Below are 19,078 nucleotides of genomic sequence, written 5' to 3'. Positions count from 1 at the left end.
CCTCTGCGCGTTGATTCGGCCTCACGGTGGGACTCAGGGGAACCTGTCAGGAGCTGTGGAACTTTCTGTTTGAGGCAAGAACCTGAATGCTTTTCATCCTGAAACCCAATATGAGGAAATAGAAAAGCTTTAGTTTCAAACTGTCATTATATTTAGGGAATAAACATTTGCCAACACTTTCTGTATGAGTTCTCTTGATATTACCTGCGTGGCAAAGAATAGTTAACCCACTTGTAGCCATACACAATTCAACTGGTTGACAGATCTGTGGGGAAATGCTCCATCTCAGAATATAAAACTTAAACCCAAACTACAGGATACAACTATTTCCTTTCAGAATAATTTTTTTTTTGATAGAATGCAGGGTCATTCTACCTCTACACCCCCAGCCCTATTCTTTATTCTTTATTTTGAAACAGGGTCTCACTGAGTTGCAGAGGGCCTCACTAAGTAACTGAGGCTGGCCATGAACCCCGATCCTCCTGTCTCAGCCTCCTGAATTCTGGGATTACAAGCGTGCGCCACCACGCCCGGCAGAACAACTAATTTTTTAAAAGTTAATATTATCTTATTTTGACCAGCCCAGGTACATGGAAATAGGACCTCTTGTACAGTACTGTGGAAATCAAAGTATATTCAACCGTTCTGGGGACAATCTGGCTGTACTCACTGACAAAATACATGAATGCCCACTTAACACTACTCTTGTTGTGGTGGTGGTAGTACTGGGGATGGAACCCAGGGGCCTTCTAACTCTGAGCTACACTCCCAGACCTATTTTATATTTTATTTGGAAACAGGGTCTCACTAAGTTGCTGAGAGCCTCACTAAGTAGCTGAGGCTGGCTTCGAACCTGCGCGATCCTCCTGTCTCAGCCTCCCAAGCGCGGGGATTACAAGCGTGCGCCACCATGCCTGGCTTTAACACTACTTCTGTTCAATATAGTGCTAGAAGTTCAAGCCAGAACAATTAGGCAATAAAAAATAAATGAATAGAAAGCACACAAATTGGAAAGAAGTAAAACAACCTGTGTGCCTGCGTGTTCCAACTTCCACAGCGCCACTCACAAAGCTTGTTATTTTCTGTTTTACGTGGTAACCACTGCAGTGAGTGTGAAATGGTCCCTCGTTGTGGATTGTATTTGTGTTTCCTGGTGACTAATTATGTTGGACCCCTTTTGCACACTTACTTGCCATTTGTGTGTCTTTGGAGAAAGGTCCACTCAAGTCCTTTTGCCCCTTTTTAGTTGGATTGTCTCTTATTGTTGAGTTGTAGGAGTTTTATATAGTATGTTTTTTAATTCTCTATCTCTTTCACACACACACACACACACACACACACACACACACACACAGATAGATAGATACACATACTTTGCAAGTATTTTCTCCTATTCTATAACTTGTAAATGAGATTTTAAGAAAGCCGGGTGTGGTGGTGCACCCCTGCAATCCCAGCATTTGGGAGGCTGAAATACGAAAGTCACGGGTTTGAGATCAGCCTCAGAAATGTAGTGAGACTTGCTGGCCTCCATCACTTAGCGAGATTCAAAATAAAAGGGGCCGGGGTGTAGCTCAGAGGTAGGACGCCCCTCTGTTCAGTCCCCAGTAACACAAGACAAACAAACAAACAAACATACAAGAAATCAACAGAAATGATAAAAGACTAAAATCTGACTTTTTGAAACAAGCGATACACCACTAATCTCACTAACAAAGAAAAAAAGACACAGATGACTCTTCTCAGAAGTGAAAGGCGATTCCTCACGCTGAGCCTGATAGTGGAGAGATGATAAACAAATACCATCAATTTCATAACAGAGTAAACGGACCGGTTCCTTGAAAGATACAAACGACGATACTCACTAAAGGAGAACAATATAATCAGAATAGGCCTAGCTGCATCTTTACAACTGAATCAATAACAGATAACTTTCCGAAAAAGAAGAAAATAGGCCCACTAGTCTCACTGGTGAATTTAAGAGAGAAAGAATATCAATTCTATATATTCTCTTCCAGAAAATAAAAGCACGAGGAACACCTACTAATTCATTCTAGAAGGCCAGCATAGCCTAATACCAGACCATAAAATAAAGACATTACAAGACCAATATGGCTCATAAACATAGATGCAAAAATCCTCAAAATAGAATATCAGACAAAAGCCCCAAGTGTAATCAAGGCGTGCTACATGGCTGGAAGAGTAGCAGGGCGACAGGCAGAGCAGAAGAGAGAGACCAGAAACAGGGTCTGTCACCGGATCTGGGACCCAGGGCAGAGACAAATGGACGGCTGAGGAATCAGTCTTGTCAACCAGAGCCACGGAACAGGTGACAGCCTCGTGCAAACAGACAAACGGGACACCAGAAAACAGACTTACATCTCTCACAAACTAATTCAAAATGGACCATATGTCCAGATGCAGAAATATAGAACTTCCAGCACACGGCATAGGAGGAAATCAGGATGGCCTTGGAGGTCTTAGGAGGGTTACAGACCCTAAAAGAAAAATCAAGACGTTGGGCTTCATTAAAATTAAAATACGGCTGAGAGAACGAATAGACAAGCCACACGTTGGGAGACAATATTTGCAAGAAACACATCTGATAAAGGACCAGTATCCAGAATATACTATAGAAACAGAAGAGGCCCCATTTTGTCTCCTCTCCCGTTGGAAGCTGCTAATCTAAAGTTGAATCTCGCACCTCTAGGAATGGCTGAGCTACTTCCAGCAGGAAGGAGAGCCCCTCAACTCATGCAAATGGCTCATCTCTACCTAAAGTTCCTGTGTGGTGTCCCTCCTCCAACACCTCCTAACCTGCGAATTTGCTTCTGTGCCCCGACCCGCCTGCCTACCCCTTAGAAGCCCCTAGTCCCAACCAGTCGGCGCCCCGCTGCTCTGATTTCAGACTGAGGGCTCCGCCGCTGGCCAGCTAATAAAGGCTTCGATGGGCACATTTCCCTTGGGCTCTCGAGTCTCTGACTTCTCGCAAACTCTGCATACAACAATGCAAAGATCTCTTGGGAACTGACAATAAGAAAGCAAACTTAAAAACGGGCAAAAGATGTGAGCATACACCTTACCACAGATGATGCATTAATTACAAAAAAAAGATATGAAGAAATCTTCAACATATGTCATTAAAGAGTTAAAATTCAAATAACAGTGAGATGTCCCTATAGTCATTCAATTAGAATGGCTAATTTACTTATTTACTTATTTTTGTTTGCGTAATTATTTATTGGCAGCACTGGGGATGGAACCCAGGGACATTCTACCTCCAAGCTACACCTCCAGCCCTACTTTATTTATTTATTTATTTATTTATTTATTTATTTATTTAGGTACTAGGGATGAAACCCAGGGGCATTGTACCTCCGAGCTACACCCCCAGCCCTGTATTTTAGTCTTTTCTTTTTAATACTTAATTCCCATTTATTTAAAGTTCTGTCAATCTGTTCTTTTTATTTATTTCTTTATTTATTTATTGAAACAGGGTCTCACTGAGTTACGAAGGGCCTCACTAAGTAGCTAAGGCTGTTTGCAAACCATGATCCTCCTGTCTCAGCCTCCCAAATGCTGGGATTACAAGCGTGCGCCACCACGCCCGGCTTATTTTTTATTTTGAAACAGGGTTTCACTAAGTTGCGGAGGGCCTCACTCAGTAGCTGAGGCTGGCCACGAACTTACAATCCTCCTGTCTCAGCCTCCCAATGTAGGAATGCAGGAAGAAAAGTCTTCCCCCGCCTGAGGTTTTAGTTAAGGAAGCCCTTCCCTATATTAGAGTTAAGGGAGTAGGATATAGAAATAGGGCATAATGTAGGATGTTAGAATATAAGGTTAGGATAAGAATTGTAGCAGTTTGTGTAAGCAATGAATTGAGTAAACGGGCAAATTTCTTACTTCTGTTATAATCTGCTTAAAATCCTGGCTTCTGTATACTATGGCTTAAGCACCGGAGATAGTGTCCGGAGATGGCCTTTGTCTTAGATATGGGTGGTATGTAGAGAATGTTGGGAGCTTGTAAAAGTTTATCTGTCGGGCAAACATCTGCCAGCTAGGGGCGGCTCCTGAAGCACGGGCCCACATCCCCCATAGGGAAGATAAGGAGACCCTTGGCGGGCAATGACGTAGGGAGGCAGCTCTGTGAAACCATTTGCTATAATTCAAATGTATGTGTGATTGCTTTTAAAATTATTGGTTGTACCTGTTTACCAGTTTATTTGATTGGATGTATCTTTGGCGGGCTCCTCTTTGGCGGGCTCTGACGTATGTACCCACTCCCTACTCCGGCGATAAAGTCAGAGCTGTCCGGAGGCTGGGAGTTGGCCCTCGACCGAACTCCCTCGACTGGTGAGTGACATCTGGGTTTCGACCCCTGCCTAGCCAGGAAAGAGCTGCAGCACAATAAATCCCGCTTGATATTACATCTCTTGTGTGTCCTTCGTTATTTGGGTCGGTGGGTGAATCTCGAACTCTTCACCAAGTGCTGGGATGACAAGCATGTGCCACCATGCCTGGCAGACTGGCTAATTTAAAAAAAGATTCTCAATACCCAGTGCAGACGGGAATGTGGATGTACAGAAAGAGAAATGGACACGTACCAGTGTCGAATGTGAGAAGACCCGGCCACTTTGGAAGACGGTTGGGCAGTTTATTACAAAGCGGAACCAGTCTTACCACGGAATAATCACTCTCTCACCTGCTACTTTCACAGGTGAGCTAGAAACTTATGCCCAAAGACCTCTACACAAGTACGCATGGTGTATATGCAGTTTAGTTGTGTATATCATACTATATAAAGTATTTTTCATAATTGCCACGATATGGTAACAAACAAGATATCCTTTGGTGGCTGAATAAATAAAAAATCTACAGTATCTCCATACCACAGGACAGAAAGAGATGCAAAAAAAATCATTTACAAAACTCTGACACTCTTTTGTGATAAAAATAATAATAATTCAACAACTAGAAGTAGAAAGAAACTCCCTCAGTCTACTAAAAAGCATGCACTGTATTAAAGGCCACAGCCAACGCCATACCTAAAGGCAAATGAGTGACACTTGCCTCTAAAGATCAGAAGCAAAAGCCAGGCATAGTGGTACACCCTTGTAATCCCAGCACTTGGGAAGCCGAGGCTGGAGGATCAAAATCCATGGACAGCCTCAGCTACTTAGTGAGGCCCTCTGCAACTCAGTGAGACCCTGTTTCAAAATAAAGAATTAAAAATAGGGCTGGGGGTGTAGCTGGGAGGTCAAATGCCCCTGGGTTCCATTCCCAGTACTGCAAAAAAAAAAAAAAAAAAAAAAAGGAATAAAAAAATAGGGCTGGGGGTGTAGCTCGGAGGTAGAATGCCTCTGAGTTCCATCCCCAGGAACCCCCCCCCCTTAAAAAAAGATTAGAAACAAGACAAGACGTGCCCCTCCCAGTCCTATTTGACACCGTATGGGGGTTCCAGCTAAGGCGAGAGGGTAAGAAATAAAAGATCCCCACACTGAGAAGTAAAACCAGCTGCACACGCAGCTGTGGGGTACTGTCCTTGGTCTCTCACATCCTACCCATGCCGCCAGCTGTGGCCAAGCAGCGGGTATTCAATTTAAGGATATACAAAACAAAGAGGTATCATTTCTGCCTCAAGACCCGTGAGGAGGTGGGTCCAGGTGAGTTCCTTTACAGACTTGTAAACACACATTTTCCTCTAATTGGACGTCCGGCCAGGGCTTCTGAGATTGAAGAGGCCACGGGACCACCTGAGGGCAGGTAAGCCGTGCAGGTTCCCGGGCCCTCCTGCCAGCGGCTCCCGTTCCTTTATCTAGGGTTTCCTGAGAATTCGCGGGTTTTATTTATTTATTTTTTAGAGAAGGTTATCTGTGGGCCAAACCCAATTAGAACAACCTAGCTAATGTTTTTCTTTTCCTTTTGCTGAAGGAAGCGAAGGGGCTTGTTTGACTGTAAGTCTTTCTGGAAGGTCGTGCTATTATTGGTGGTTGTATAATGTAAAGCTGTGTCTCTCAGTCCAAATTATTGCAGAGACCAGAAAGCTAAGTCCCCTCCCTTAGCACTGAGCTGGGCCAAGAGCTGGGAGTAGGAGCGGATGAAGGGCAGCCAGGCCCTCAGCACAGAACCTCCAGGCATTTGGGATGTGTGTTGTTCTTTTTCTGGCCTGGGTTCTCTGGATGCAAAACATGATTACCTTTGTTTTTTTTGTGGTACTAGGGATTGAACCCAGGGGCATTCTACCACTGAGCTATACCCCGAGTCCTATTTTATTTTTCAATTTTGAAACAGGATCTCACTAAGTTGCTGAGGCTGGCCACAAACCTATGATCCTCCTGTCTTAGCCTCCCAAGTACTAGGACTACAGGAATGCACCCCTCTCCCCACTCCTTAAAGTTTTGAGTAAATGAACTAATAACCAATAGAAAAATGGATGTTCAATATACCCTTTATTTCTAATTTGCTGAGAGCTTATATCATGAGTGCGTGTAGAATTTTGTCAAGTACTTTCCTGCATTTATCAAAAAAGATTCACAGGTTTTAGCTCTGTTCTGTTAATATGGTGACTTAAGCTGATATTAAAATATTAAAGCAACCTTACATTTCTAGGATAAGCCCCACTTGGTCATGTGGTATTATACTTTAAAAATATATTGCTGGATTTTATTTGCTGATATTTTGTAAGATTTTTTTGTGTCTATGTTGATGAGAAATACTAGTTTGTAGCTTTTGCTTCTTTTAATTTTTTGGTCTGATTAGTGTCAGGGGTCTGTTGATCTCATAAAATAAGTTGGAAGAATTCTGTCCTCTCTTTCAGACATTTGTGTAAGATTGGTGCTATTTCTTCCTCAAGTGTTTGAAAATTTCCTTAGAAAATAATCTAGTTCTATAATTTTCTTTGTGGCAATTTTTTCTAGAGCTAATTATATTTCTATTACAAAGGCAAGGTTATTCAGATTCGCGAGAATCATCTCATGTCAGTTTAGGTATGTTGAACTTTTAAGAAAAATATCTACTTTATATAAGTTGTTGAATTTGTTAATATAAAATTAATCATAGTATCTCTGTTATTCTTTTAAAATCTGTAAAACCTATAATCTTTTATATATCTTTTATAATCTCTATATAATCTTTTATACCTATAATGAAAAGCAATAATCTTTTCATTTCTGTTGTGAACAATTTGTATTCTTTCTCTTTTTGTTCTTGATCAATCTAAAGTTTTATTGATCTTTACAAATTGCTTCAAACAACACAGTTTGTTTTCTTCACTTTTATCTCGTTATTTTTCTTTCCTTGTCTCTGCTTTTGTTTTATTATTCTTTCCTTTTACTTACTTGGAGATTATTTGCTTTTTCTAGCTTCTTAAGTGGTTGATTTTAGTTAAGTCTTTGATTTTAGATCTTTATTTTAACATAAACATTTAAACGTATACATTTCTATTTAAGTTCTGTGTTAGTTCCATCCCATGAATTTTAACGTGATAATATTTTTATTATTAATCTCAAAATATTTTATAACCTGCCTTTTTTTTTTTTTTGCGGGTATGGATTGGAACGCAGGGACATTCTACCTCCGAGCTACACCCTAGCCCTATTTTTTATTCTTTATTTTGAAACAGGGTCTCACTGAGTTGCAGAGGTCCTCACTAAGTAGCTGAGGCTGTCTGCAAACTGCGATTCTCCAGTCTCAGCCTCCTGAATGCTGGGATTACAAGCGTGGGCCACCACGACCGGCTTTGATTTCTTCAATTTATGGATTCTTTAGAACATGTTGCAGCATTCCAAATTATTGAAACTTTTATGGAACTCTTATTACTATTGATTTCTGATCCCTCCTTCAACTTTTATATAACTTGTTTTTCTTTGCTGAGATTTATTTAATTCATCATGGATATATTTTCCTTTATTTTCCTGAGCACAATAATAATAGATCTACCTTAATCCTCATTTGTAAATGGGCCTCGTCTCAGCATCAGCACGTCTTTCCTTTTGGTGTGAGTCATGTTTTTCTCCTTCTCCGGGCTGAGTAAAGTGGGTTCTATCCTGAGCGTTGGGATTGTCACATTGTGCAGATCTGGGCTGGGCTCTGTCTCTTTCATCTGAAGAGCACTGGTTGTTTTTTTTTTTTTTTTTTTTTTTTTTGAAGCCTTGACTCAGTAGTTTCAAAAAGCTCCGCGCTGTCTTCCCTGCAGGGGCAGCACTTCGAGCCTCCGCTGCGTTCTTTAGCTCTCATGATGACATTTGTGCAGGGTATACAAACAGAACTGGGGGCTCGCGCTTTCCAACCCGTTCCGTTTCTATGATCCCCGTAGCACTTCCCAGAAGTTGTAGTTGCCCCAGACTTGGCCAGCTGCTGCTTCAAGGTAGAAGAAATTGTGAGTTTTCTGCTAACTAGAGTATTAGTCGGCCCCGTGATAAGGTCCTACCTCAGGCCAAAGTCATAAAATTGGAAATCTTGTCTCAGTTCATTCTGCTCTTTTCTTTCAAATGCCTACTCCCTCTCAGTATTCATCTGCTGTGTTCATCAGTGCTCTCAGGAACGCTTGTACCTTCTTTCATAGGTTTTGGTCCAGGACTTAGAGTTCTCATTTGTAGAAGTATTAGTCACGGAGGAACTTACTTAGTCACTATCAAAAGCAAAACCGAGCTACGTTATCTTTTCCACCATAAATAGCCCAGGGTATTAACTCGGATCACTCGGCAGATTTGGACTGTAAAGTCATCTTACCAACCCATTAGAGCTGCATCGCTCAGGACCACAACTTAGGAAAAGACAGTGTAAGGAGGGGATATGGGAAAGAGCTGACAGGTCTCACACCACGCTGCCTCCTTAGGAAATGACGAGCTCTCTGCTCCGAGAGCCGATCCCGGGTGAACAGGATTTGGTCTCCCAGGACGCGAACATTCGTTGTAGCCCCGCGATGCTCTCGCTTTGTGTGGGTCCTTGCTTTTAGGCCGTTCCAGGTGACAGCAAGTTCCGCGCACCAGCTCCAGCAGGGTTTTGGCGCTCTGCAGGAGGGGTGAGGGAGGGAGGGAGGCACAGTAAATGCTCTCGAAGTATTTGTTAAAAAAATGGATGACTCTGGGATCACTACCTGGCTGCAGTTGAGGAATTAATGTTCAGAGAGGTCAAGTGACTGCCCCAAGAGCGCAAAAACGCAGCCCAGGTTGGCCTCAAGCCTCTTAATCCAGCTATCCTGCCCTGTTCCCTCTGTCTGCTGGAGTCTGAGCCAGCTCAGGGCCGCTCGGATGCCCATCTCCTAGGAGAAAGGAGGCTGTGACGGAATGCAAACCCAGTCTCTGCTTCCTTCCACAAGAAAGTCGCGCTATGGAAGAGAACGACATTGGCCAAGCTGACCGCTAGCCAGGCTCTGGCCCACATCCCTAGTCTTGTTACAAACAGTGCGCCAATGGTGCCCAGTGCAGGGACCACACCTTCTTGTGTCGCAGGTCCCGCTGACCTCCAGCCCGAGCACGGGGCTTTAATCTCCACGTGTGTCGTTGCAGACGCTCCTCGGCATCCCCGCCACCCGGCCAGATGGAGCTCTCGAGCACGCCCGGCTCCACCACCACTGTCCCGTTTGACTACTACCTGGAGAGCTTCATGTGCGAGAACGCCAGCTTCGCGCTGGCTGTCAGCATCACCACCGTGCTCTACAGCCTGGTGCTCCTGCTCAGCCTGGTGGGCAACACGCTGGTGCTCTGGGTCCTGGTGAAGTACGAGAGCCTGGAGTCACTCACCAACCTCTTCATCCTCAACCTGTGCCTCTCCGATCTGCTCTTCTCCTGCCTGCTGCCCGTGTGGATCTCTGCACACCACGTGGGCTGGGTGCTGGGCAACTTCTTCTGCAAGTTCCTCAGCATGGTGTTCTCCACCAGCCTCTACAGCAGCATCTTCTTCCTCACCATCATGACCGTCCACCGCTACCTGTCGGTGGTGAGCCCGCTGTCCACCCTGGGCGCCCACAGCCTCCGCAGCCGCGTGCTGGTGACCATGGCCGTGTGGGCGGCCAGCATCCTGTCCTCCATCCCCGACGCCGTCTTCCACCAGGTGGTCACCTCTGGATGCACCTCTGAATGCGTGTACTCCCAGCTCCAGGGCTTCCTCGCCTCCGTCTACCAGCACAACGCCTTCTTCCTGCTGTCCATGGGGGTCATCCTGTTCGGCTACGTGCAGATCCTCAGGACCCTGTTCCGCTCGCGCTCCAAGCGCCGCCACCGGACCGTCCGCCTCATCTTCACCATCGTCACCGCCTACTTCCTCAGCTGGGCACCCTACAACCTCCTCCTGTTCCTGCAGACGCTCCTGAGGACCCGGGTGATCCGGAGCTGCACCTTCTGGCAGCAGCTGGACCTGGCCCTGCTCATCTGCCGCAACCTGGCCTTTGCCCACTGCTGTTTCAACCCCGTGCTCTACGTCTTCGTGGGGGTCAAGTTCCGCAAGCACCTCAGGAGACTCCTCCGGCAGGTGTGGCCGGGCCGGCAGCAGCCGCTCAGCCCTGGCCCACTGGCCCAGGGCCCCAGGGCCTTCACCTACGAGGGCCCCTCCTTCTACTGAGGACGGCGGACTGGGGTGAGCTGGCGGGGCTGCGGACCGGGAGCAGTGAAGAAGTCACGTGTCACGAGGGAGGGAGGTCAGGCTCTTGGGCCTTCCACATCACCATCCAGAACAGTCTTTGGACGCTGCATTCCTCATTCGTTTCTTTGCTCAGATTCAGACGCGCGTGCAGGGTGCTTGGTCGGGAGCGTCTAAGACACGGATGGGTGCCAGGAAAGGAGTGCCTTTGAGGCTTCTGAGGGCTCGATGCGCGTGCTAAGTCTACACTCACAAGCAGACTGACCAGACTCCTGCCCCCTCACCGGGTGGGCCGGCTGACATGCTCACGTTTAGGGTGGGGCAGCGGGCTCACAGGACTTCATGCTGGTCACTGGTCCCTGAAACAGCTCCTTTTCCCGCTCTCTGTACCCGGCGTCCTCCTGGAGCCCTGCCTGCCTCTCCCTCCCTCCCCCACAGCCAGCCCCCAGACTCTGCCTCCAGCCCCTCTCCGCACGGCCCTCACCGCCGTGCATGGCTTCCTCCCGCAGTGGCCTGGGATCCTCGGCGTCTTCCTGCGGCTCCCTTTCAGAGCCAGGCTATCTGGGAGGCCGCAGACCCTGGGCAGCTTCTCAATGTACAAATAAAGAGCAAGTGTTCAAAGCCACCAACTTCCTGTTTTCATTCTGCTCTCACCCCCCACTCCAGGTAGCACTGCATCCAACCACAAAACACCCTTCTTCCCAGTCAGTCTCCTGCTCCCGGCCTGGGGCAGGCTGTTCCCGGGCCTAGAGCTACGTCCTTCTCCTCTCCAGCCCCGCTGACAGAGCAATTCCTCCAGGAAACCCCCACGATGCAAATCAGAGGGGCATCTCGGTTACTATGGCACTGTGTCCCACTCACCTCCTATCTGTCCCTCTCCATCAGTATCAGCGACACACACCGTCTTATCTCCCTGCCCAATCGGACGCCAAGCTGCTGAAGAGCAACAGAGGAGAACAGTTGTCACAGTTCTTGGGTTTGCGGTCTCTAGGGTTCACACCTTCCCTCCTCTGCCCAGGCTGCCTCTCTCTAAGTGTTAACCTCTCCTAGTCTGCACTCTTGCAGCACGTTGCTTACCCCTCTTCATGGCAGTGGCTAGATTCTGCCCTGGTGGTACCCAAGTGGACCTCTGACGGGGTCCCATAGCTTCACACCCCAGGGCACAGACACAAGTCACCCTCTAAACCTCAACATGCCGCAGAGCCCTGAGCCCACGGTGTTACCTGGATCGGCTCTGGAGTGGGGATTAGGGAAAGCCACTGGTGTGATTCTGACATGCACCCTCTTAGGAACTTGTGGATGCAACTGCCTGAAACTGGGCACTTGGGAATCTTCCACACTCCCGCGAGCAAGACTTTGCACACAGAAGGCACTCCATATTTGTTATCGAATTAGGAATTAAGTGGCCACTAATCCAGCCCTCAGTTGGAGCCTGGAGAACTCCGGGCAGCAACCTACCCAGCTCTGCTGCAGCTCCAGGGATCTGTTTGCTGTTGTCTAGTGCTGGAGGAGACCAGCAACCTGTGCAGGGGAGCCCAGGCAGGGGTCTAGTCTTAATACTAAGGCCAGAGTGGCAGCTGGGGAGGACTGTGTGGTGCCACAGTGGAGGGGCAGGGTGCCAGCCCACAGGCAGGGCTGTCACCGCCGATGGGAGGAACCACGGAAGGAGGGGACAGTGAGACCTGCTGGGGGCGAACTCAGCCTAGAACTTTTCTCAGCTTTTCTTAGAGGGTGGGCTGTCCCAGGGAACAGAGGGGAAAGGGCCCCAGCTCCTACAGCCACGTGGCCAAACCGAAGCACCCTTTTGAGAAGGCAGGACTGAGTTGTCCCTGGCTAGAAGGCGTGCCCCTCCCCATCCCCTCCTACTCTGCATCCCAAAGCACTCATGTATTTCTTCCCCCACATCTCAGTTTTGAGAATCCAGCGTGTTTTACTCCCTGGGTGCATTTCATTAAATACAGTCGTGTGGTCTCGACATCTCTTGATGCTGTAGTCCCCCAGCAGAGCTCCCGTAATGCAGGTGGGGTCACAGAGCTGAGAACGGAGGACTGAAGGGACAGCCTTGCTGGCCAACCTTCCCTTCCTCGCCACGGAAGCCACCGTTCCGCCCCAACTGGGTTCAAAAAGCTCTTCTTTGCCTCCAGTCTAAGACAAGTGCCCTGCCTCAGGGCTCCTGGACCATAAAAAACCCACAGTGGTTCCCGAGGAAGGTCATTTCTTCAACTTCCCTCTTTCTAAGTCCTTGTGAGGGGTTTAAAATTAACCCAAGAAGTCAAACACATTCTCCACACAAAACAATATAAAAATACGAACGAGCTATTTTCGATTCTTTTTTTTCGGGCTAAATCTTGGAAATCCAGGCGTGTTTTCCATGCACAGCACGGGCACGATTCAATCCCGACTGGCCACATTCCAAGTGTTCATCAGCAACATGAAGCCCGGCGTCGCTCTTAGATCCCGGGGTGCCCGGGGATCCCAGGAAACCGCTGCGATCCACCCGCGACTGTCGCGGGACGGAGCCCCCACCTACGGCCCGCGGGCATCCTTCCCAGCACATCGCGCCCGCGGGGCCCCATGGGAGCTGTAGGCTGCCGGCCCGCGGGGCACGTCGGGAGTTGTAGTCCACGCTGGGAACTGTAGGCTCGGCGCCGCGGGGCACGCCGGGAGTCGTAGTCGCGCCCGCCCGCGGTCGGCTCTGCGCGTCATGGCCGCCGGCCGGGCGCTCGTGCTTGCCAACTCTTCCGCTCGGCCCCGGAAAGTTTCGGTTCTGCCCGGCGGTGGACCCACGACCGCGTAAGTGCCGCGGGCGACCGGCGGGGCGCTGGGGCCCGGGCGCCGCCTCGGTCCCGCGCCGAGAGCGTCACCTGTTGCCCGCGGTCCCCGCCCATCCCGGCCCCGGGGCCCGGGGGTCGCCCCCGCTGCCGTGGGCCCGCTCCGGAGCCAAGCCGCCCTGGCCATCGGTTAGAAAGACCCTGTTAGAAAGTCAGGCGCCGGCGACCTGTTGGCGCTCGTGGGTTGCGGCGTCGGGACCTGGGCTCAGGCGCACGGCGGGGAGGGGGACCGAGTTTCAGTTTGACATAAGACACGCGCCCGCGGTTGACGCTTTACCCACGTGGCTTCCTGTTAAACACTGCTCTGATGCCCCTCGCCACTGCCGTTTCCATTGGCTGCCCCCTCCTGAAAAACTAGAGCACTTGTTGACTGCCTGCGTCGCCAGAGGCCGCGGTCCCTGCGCTTCTCTGACCGCAGCACTTTCCTCTCGCCGCAGGGAAGTGGGTCAGGGGCTTGTTAGGGGCAGAGGATCAGGGCCTAATCTGCTCACCGCCCTCCTGCGGCTGCCCGCCTCCTGGGCTCCGGCAGCCAGCCGGCTTACCTTCCCCGCCATCTGCCTGAGGGGGCGGGGCGGGCTGTGGGTTTGTGCTCAGCGCTCCCACCTTCTGGGGCGGCCTGTATCGGGTGGGGGCCGCGCCACCCTCTGGGACGACCGCTGTTGGAGTGTATTGAAGTTCTCAGGCTAGCTGGGGGCCACGGTGATTACGGAGGTCATCAGTTATTTGAGTTGAGGCGAAAGGTTCTTGCTTTAGTAAATAGGGTTTATCTGCTTATGTTAAAAGCGTTCATCATTGTGCCGTGCTCCATTTATTTTTCAATTGGTTTTAATTTCTTACAAAGAGAATAGGCAAACATACAGACTCTTTGAAAGACTTGTACAGAGAATACCCAGGTACTCAGTTCTTAATGTCTTACTCCCATTATTTTTGCAGTTGCTTTAGAGACAGAATAGCCTGGGGCAGTGACCCCTGGGGTTCAGGAACCAGAGTCCTTTTGGGTGGAATGGGCCCATCCGGATCAGAGCAGCTGGTGGCTTCTTTCTTTTCTTATTTTTTTCCTTTTCTTTCTTTCTTTCTTTCTTTTCTTTTCTTTCTTCCTTTTCTTTTTTCTTTTTTTTTTGTGATACTGGGGATTGAACCCAGGAGCATTTTACCCTGGAGCTATACCCCCAGCCTTATTTTTTTATTCTTTATTTTGAAACAAGTTCTCACTAAGTAGCAGAGGGCCTCACTAAGTAGCTGAGGCTTTCCGAGCCCAAACCTGTCTCCGCCTCCCAAGTACTGGGATTACAAGGGTGTGCCACCACTGACCCATGATGCTCATTAAGGCTGAAGGCCACTGCCTCCACACACAGCAGAGCACTCCATACCTGTCCTCTCCAGCCCAGCTTCCTTAGCAGAAGTTTAGCTGATGGGTAAATTGTATTTTCCTGCCAAGACAAGACTTGGGTAGCTCAAGACCCAGAGTGTCTTTAAAGAGGCAGGAGCAATGTGGTACTCCAGCTGCGCCCTCCTGTGGGTCTTTGTTAGGAACCGCACTCCCAGCAGGCTGCAAGAAAGGGTCCTTGTGGGGCTCGGCACAGCAGAGCAGCCGTCCATTATGGCCATTGGACGCCAGTTTCCGGCGGCCCTGCATTCTTCTCACTCAAGCAGTGTTCAAGCCTCCATGTGAGCAGTTAAGTAAGCTGGTAGGGTGGCAATTGGAATGTTTCTGTGTGTCTACCCGTGGGAACACTGCCGACCCACTTGTTATTTTTTGATGACTTACTAAAAATGACTGAAGTATCTGCCATCCTGGGAACAAACAGGCCCCACGACCTCGGGAAGAGGAGGGTGGCAGAAGCCAAGCCCGGTACCTCCCACGTGGAGCCCGCTTGCCTGGTGTGTTAGTGCCCACCAGCAGTCCTTCCTGTTCATAAAGGTCTCAGCATTTGAAAGCCAAGGACCAGTGTGCATGTAGGCTACATCTGTTGACAGGGGTAGGGCGTGACGTCAGTGTGGTTCTGAGGAAAGACTTACGGGGAATCTTTAAGGCTTTGTGGTTGGTTCCAGGGCCCAAGGGCTGGCCTTGGGCTGGCCAATCACTGTGGCCCAGGGACCTAGGCAGCTGCACCCGTGGTCTGGGGTGGGAAATAGAACTGGAGGAACCTTAGCTTCCAGAAGAAACGGACCAAAGAAGCCTTCCAAGCAGACCCTCACACGCAGGGCCAGGCCGAGAGGAGGAGCCCCAGAAGAGGTCCAGGCGAGGCTGGAGCACTGGGCCAGAAAGGCCTAAATGGCGCTGGACCTGAACCTGGGCCCAGGTGCTTTTTCCATGGTAACTGTAGACTTGTCCAGGGCAGGGAGAGCCTCCTGAAACTGGATGCAGAGTTAGCTGTTAAGAAAGCTGTTCTTCCCTCCCCCTTTCTGAGCCCATAGTTCTTGTTTATTTACTTATTTCATTGTGCTACTGGGGATGGATCCCAGGGGCCTTTGACTTCTGGCTGTGCCCCTAGTCCTAGTTTTTTTTTTTTTTTTTTTTTTTTTTCTTTCTTTTTCAACTTGGAAACAGGGTTTTGCTAAGTTGCTGTGAGCCTTACTGAGTTGCCAAGGCTGGCTTCAAACCTGTGATTCTCCTTTCTCAGCTCCCAGGTACTGGGATTACATGTGTGTGGGACCAGAGCTTTCAGGAACATGTGTGCTTCCCTTTTCCCATTTCCTCAGAGGGGGAACAGTTTTTAGTCACATCAAATGAAGGAAGGTAAAGGGTCACCTCCCCACATTGCACTGGGAAAGCCGTGGTCAGAAGAGGTCAGATAACTTCCCGGAGACAGATCCTTTGAAAATAGTTTGGTGAGCTAAATATACCTCGAGCCTCCCCCAAGCTTGGCATGGTGTTCATCAAGTTACTTGTTGCATAAAAGGTCAAGGACCATTCACATAGACGGCCTGATCCCCCAAATCTGAATGGGGACCATGCTGGGAAGACTCAGCTGCCACGGTTAAAGCAAGGACAGGACGCGCGGCGGACCCTCCTGGGCTCGCTCGGCCCTGCTCCCGCCCTGGACACTGCAGACCAGGCCCGGGTGCTTGGCCGGCTGTGGCAGGTGCCAGCCCCCAGGACTGGAGAGTCGGGACTTGGGTCAGCACCACAGTGGCTTTTCTCGCGGTTTTGGGAGCTGGAGCCCAAGGGTGCTGACAGGCCCGGCTCCTGTGGGGCCTCCCTCCTGCTCTCGAGGAGCCCAAGGGTGCTGGCAGGCCCGGCTCCTGCGGGGCCTCCCTCCTGCTCTCGAGGATGCTGGTCTTCTTGCCGCATCGCCTGTGTTTGTGCACCGTGGTGTGCCTCGTGTGTGTAAAGTTCCCCTTCTCATAAGGCCTAGGAGGAGACCCCAGACGGCAGCGTCACAGAGGACACCGCAGATGCCTGGTGTGTCCACTTGCTCCCACCAGCGCGGCTGGAGCCGCTAGTGACCCTGTGTTTGGAAGCCTGGGGCTTAAGTTCCCTGAAAGCCAGGCCCCGCCCACTGCTCCACTGGGCTCCTAGATCAGACCTGCCCCGTGCAGTGGTGCCAGGAAGCCCCTCTGCCTGCCTCAGTGTTGGTGCAGGGGTGGCACGCTGCGCCCTTGGTGCCTGCACAGTGCTTTGTCGGCTTCTAGTGGAGACTCCTATTTTTTTTCTTTTTTTCTTTTTTTTTCTTTGTTGGTACAGGAGATTGAACCCAGAGGCATTCTACCTCTGAGCCTCTAACCCTACCTAACCCCAGCCCGATTTTTTAATCTTTATTTTGAAACAGGGTCTCACTAAGTTGTGGAGGGCCTCACTAAGTAGCTGAGGCTGGTCGAGAACCCGGATCCTCTGTCTCAGCCTCCCGAGTGCTGAGATGACAAGTGTGTGCCACCACACTCAGCTTCAAGATTCCTATTTCTTAACTGGCAGGCGGCCCCGCAGCACTGGTCAGGAAACTCCTGGAGCCTATGACTTGGAGCCCTGGCACTTCCCCACCAGGCGCTCGGTCCTCGGGGGCAGAGCCAGACGCCAGGTGGATCCCTGCCATTTGCGCAGTTGCTCAGAGGCCGCAGGGTTCCCACACCTGCTGGCCTCCCCTCCAGGAGGTTCCCTGGGCTTCCCAGCAGCAGGACCTGACCCCCTCAGGGCTGCTGCCTGCCTTCCTTCCTAGGCGACCCTCAGAGACTCCTGTCCTCTGACCCTGCCTGGGACCCACAGCTGGAGTTGTGGCAGGTTCTGCGTGTGATCTGGGGAGTGAGTCATTTGGAGGTGGGGGCCGGGTCCTCACCCCTCCTTCTCTTTCAAAGAGAGGAGCAGCCATCAGGAAGGAGTGCTTAGGGAGGGACCCACGCCAGCTGCGGGATACTAATTATAGGGCCCGGCTTGGGTCGCCCAGTGACCCTGCACTCACGTGTGCTCAGGGCTGTCTCGGGCGGCCTCTGCTCTGGCAGGTGCCTGAGCACTCCTGCCGCCTCATGAAGGGTGAGGGCCGCCCGCCCGCCCAGCTCAGGGCCTACAGATGCCAGCCGAGCACAGGTTCAGTGGTGGTGAGTATGGTACGGGGTGCACGGCCCTCCCAGAAGGCTTTCTGCTATTGGACTGTCCCCCACCCCTGTCTTCAGGTCAGGCTGGCGCTTACAGCTGGGGTGCCCCACCTCTTTGGGGACACATGGTGTCCTTTCTGGGTCAGTTCTTAGCTATTGTGTTGAAAATTGTGAGCTCTGGCCGGGTTGGCGTGTGCCCCTCCTGTCCTCCCCGTGGACTGTTGGGACCCCGTCTCGCCCCTGCCTGTGCAGGCTCCTGGGCAACGCTGGCTCTCATTTGCACCACAGTGGAACTAAGTTTGGAGGAGTCATCCGTGTCTCTGGGTCCTCATCAAGGACTGGTCCATTGTTCAGGGCGGAGGGGAGGTACAGGAGGAATCTGGAGGCCTGGAGAGGCCTCTTATCTCCAGAGTAATAGCTGGGCCATAGCGGCATCTCAGACATGGGTCCCAGGCAGTAAACAAAGGTTCTGAAATGCTTTAGCCCCTTTTCTTCTTGGTCAGAGATTGGATGTTTTCAGACGGTTTGGATAGGCGTAAACATAGAATTTGAGTGGTTGGCAAGAAAGTCCAATAGTCCCAAAGATTTCCTGCAGTGAATTTCTCTGGCATTTGAATGAGCTCACCCGAGGCTGTGGTAAGGCTTTTGTGTCATGCATCCAGGACCTGGGTCCGTGGAGGTTACTTGCACCCAGGGCCTGGAGGAGTGGCACCCTGGAGCCAGGCGCCCTGGGGACGCAGTGTGTGAAGCTCAGCACACCTCAGAGTTAGGGGAGCAGTTTGCTCTGGATCATAGGGGTCAGGATGGGGCTGGTCCACTCCAGAAGTCCCGGCTCCCTCAAGAAAAGGGTGTGCTGTCTAGAGACGCCGGAGCTGGCCGCGGTGTGGAGGGTAAAGGGCTGCTCTGTGCCTCCACCTAGTCGTTGGGCCCCACAGGGAGGGTAGCGTGCTGAGGGTCCAGAATACCTCTCCAAAGCCGCCTTCCCCCAGAGCTTCTCTACTTCCTCACTCCCTGCTGGGGCTGCTGCTCAGCTGCGGGGACAGCCCTTGGTGACCACGGCCTGTGGCCAGTTCCCTAGGGCTCAGTATCTTGGTGGCCCGTAAGCGCCTTAGAAAAACAGCTGTGGCCGGGCGTGGTGG

General features: G+C 50.5%; 1 protein-coding gene across 1 annotated transcript; it reads left to right on the top strand.

The window, feature by feature from the left end:
• Window positions 1-5,563: 5,563 nt before the first annotated feature.
• Window positions 5,564-10,560, top strand: XCR1 (X-C motif chemokine receptor 1; the record flags this gene model as incomplete). The annotated part of the gene is made up of 4 exons (XM_080715332.1): window positions 5,564-5,663; window positions 8,837-8,873; window positions 8,957-9,022; window positions 9,510-10,560. The coding sequence occupies 4 exons, from the start codon at window positions 5,564-5,566 to the stop codon at window positions 10,558-10,560; spliced, it is 1,254 nt and encodes a 417-aa protein (XP_080571458.1).
• Between the last annotated feature and the right edge of the window lie 8,518 nt (window positions 10,561-19,078).

Source organism: Muscardinus avellanarius, assembly GCF_963383645.1.
Source record: "Muscardinus avellanarius genome assembly, chromosome: 18".
Lineage (NCBI taxonomy): Eukaryota > Metazoa > Chordata > Mammalia > Rodentia > Gliridae > Muscardinus > Muscardinus avellanarius.
This window is presented reverse-complemented; position numbering and strand designations above follow the sequence as displayed.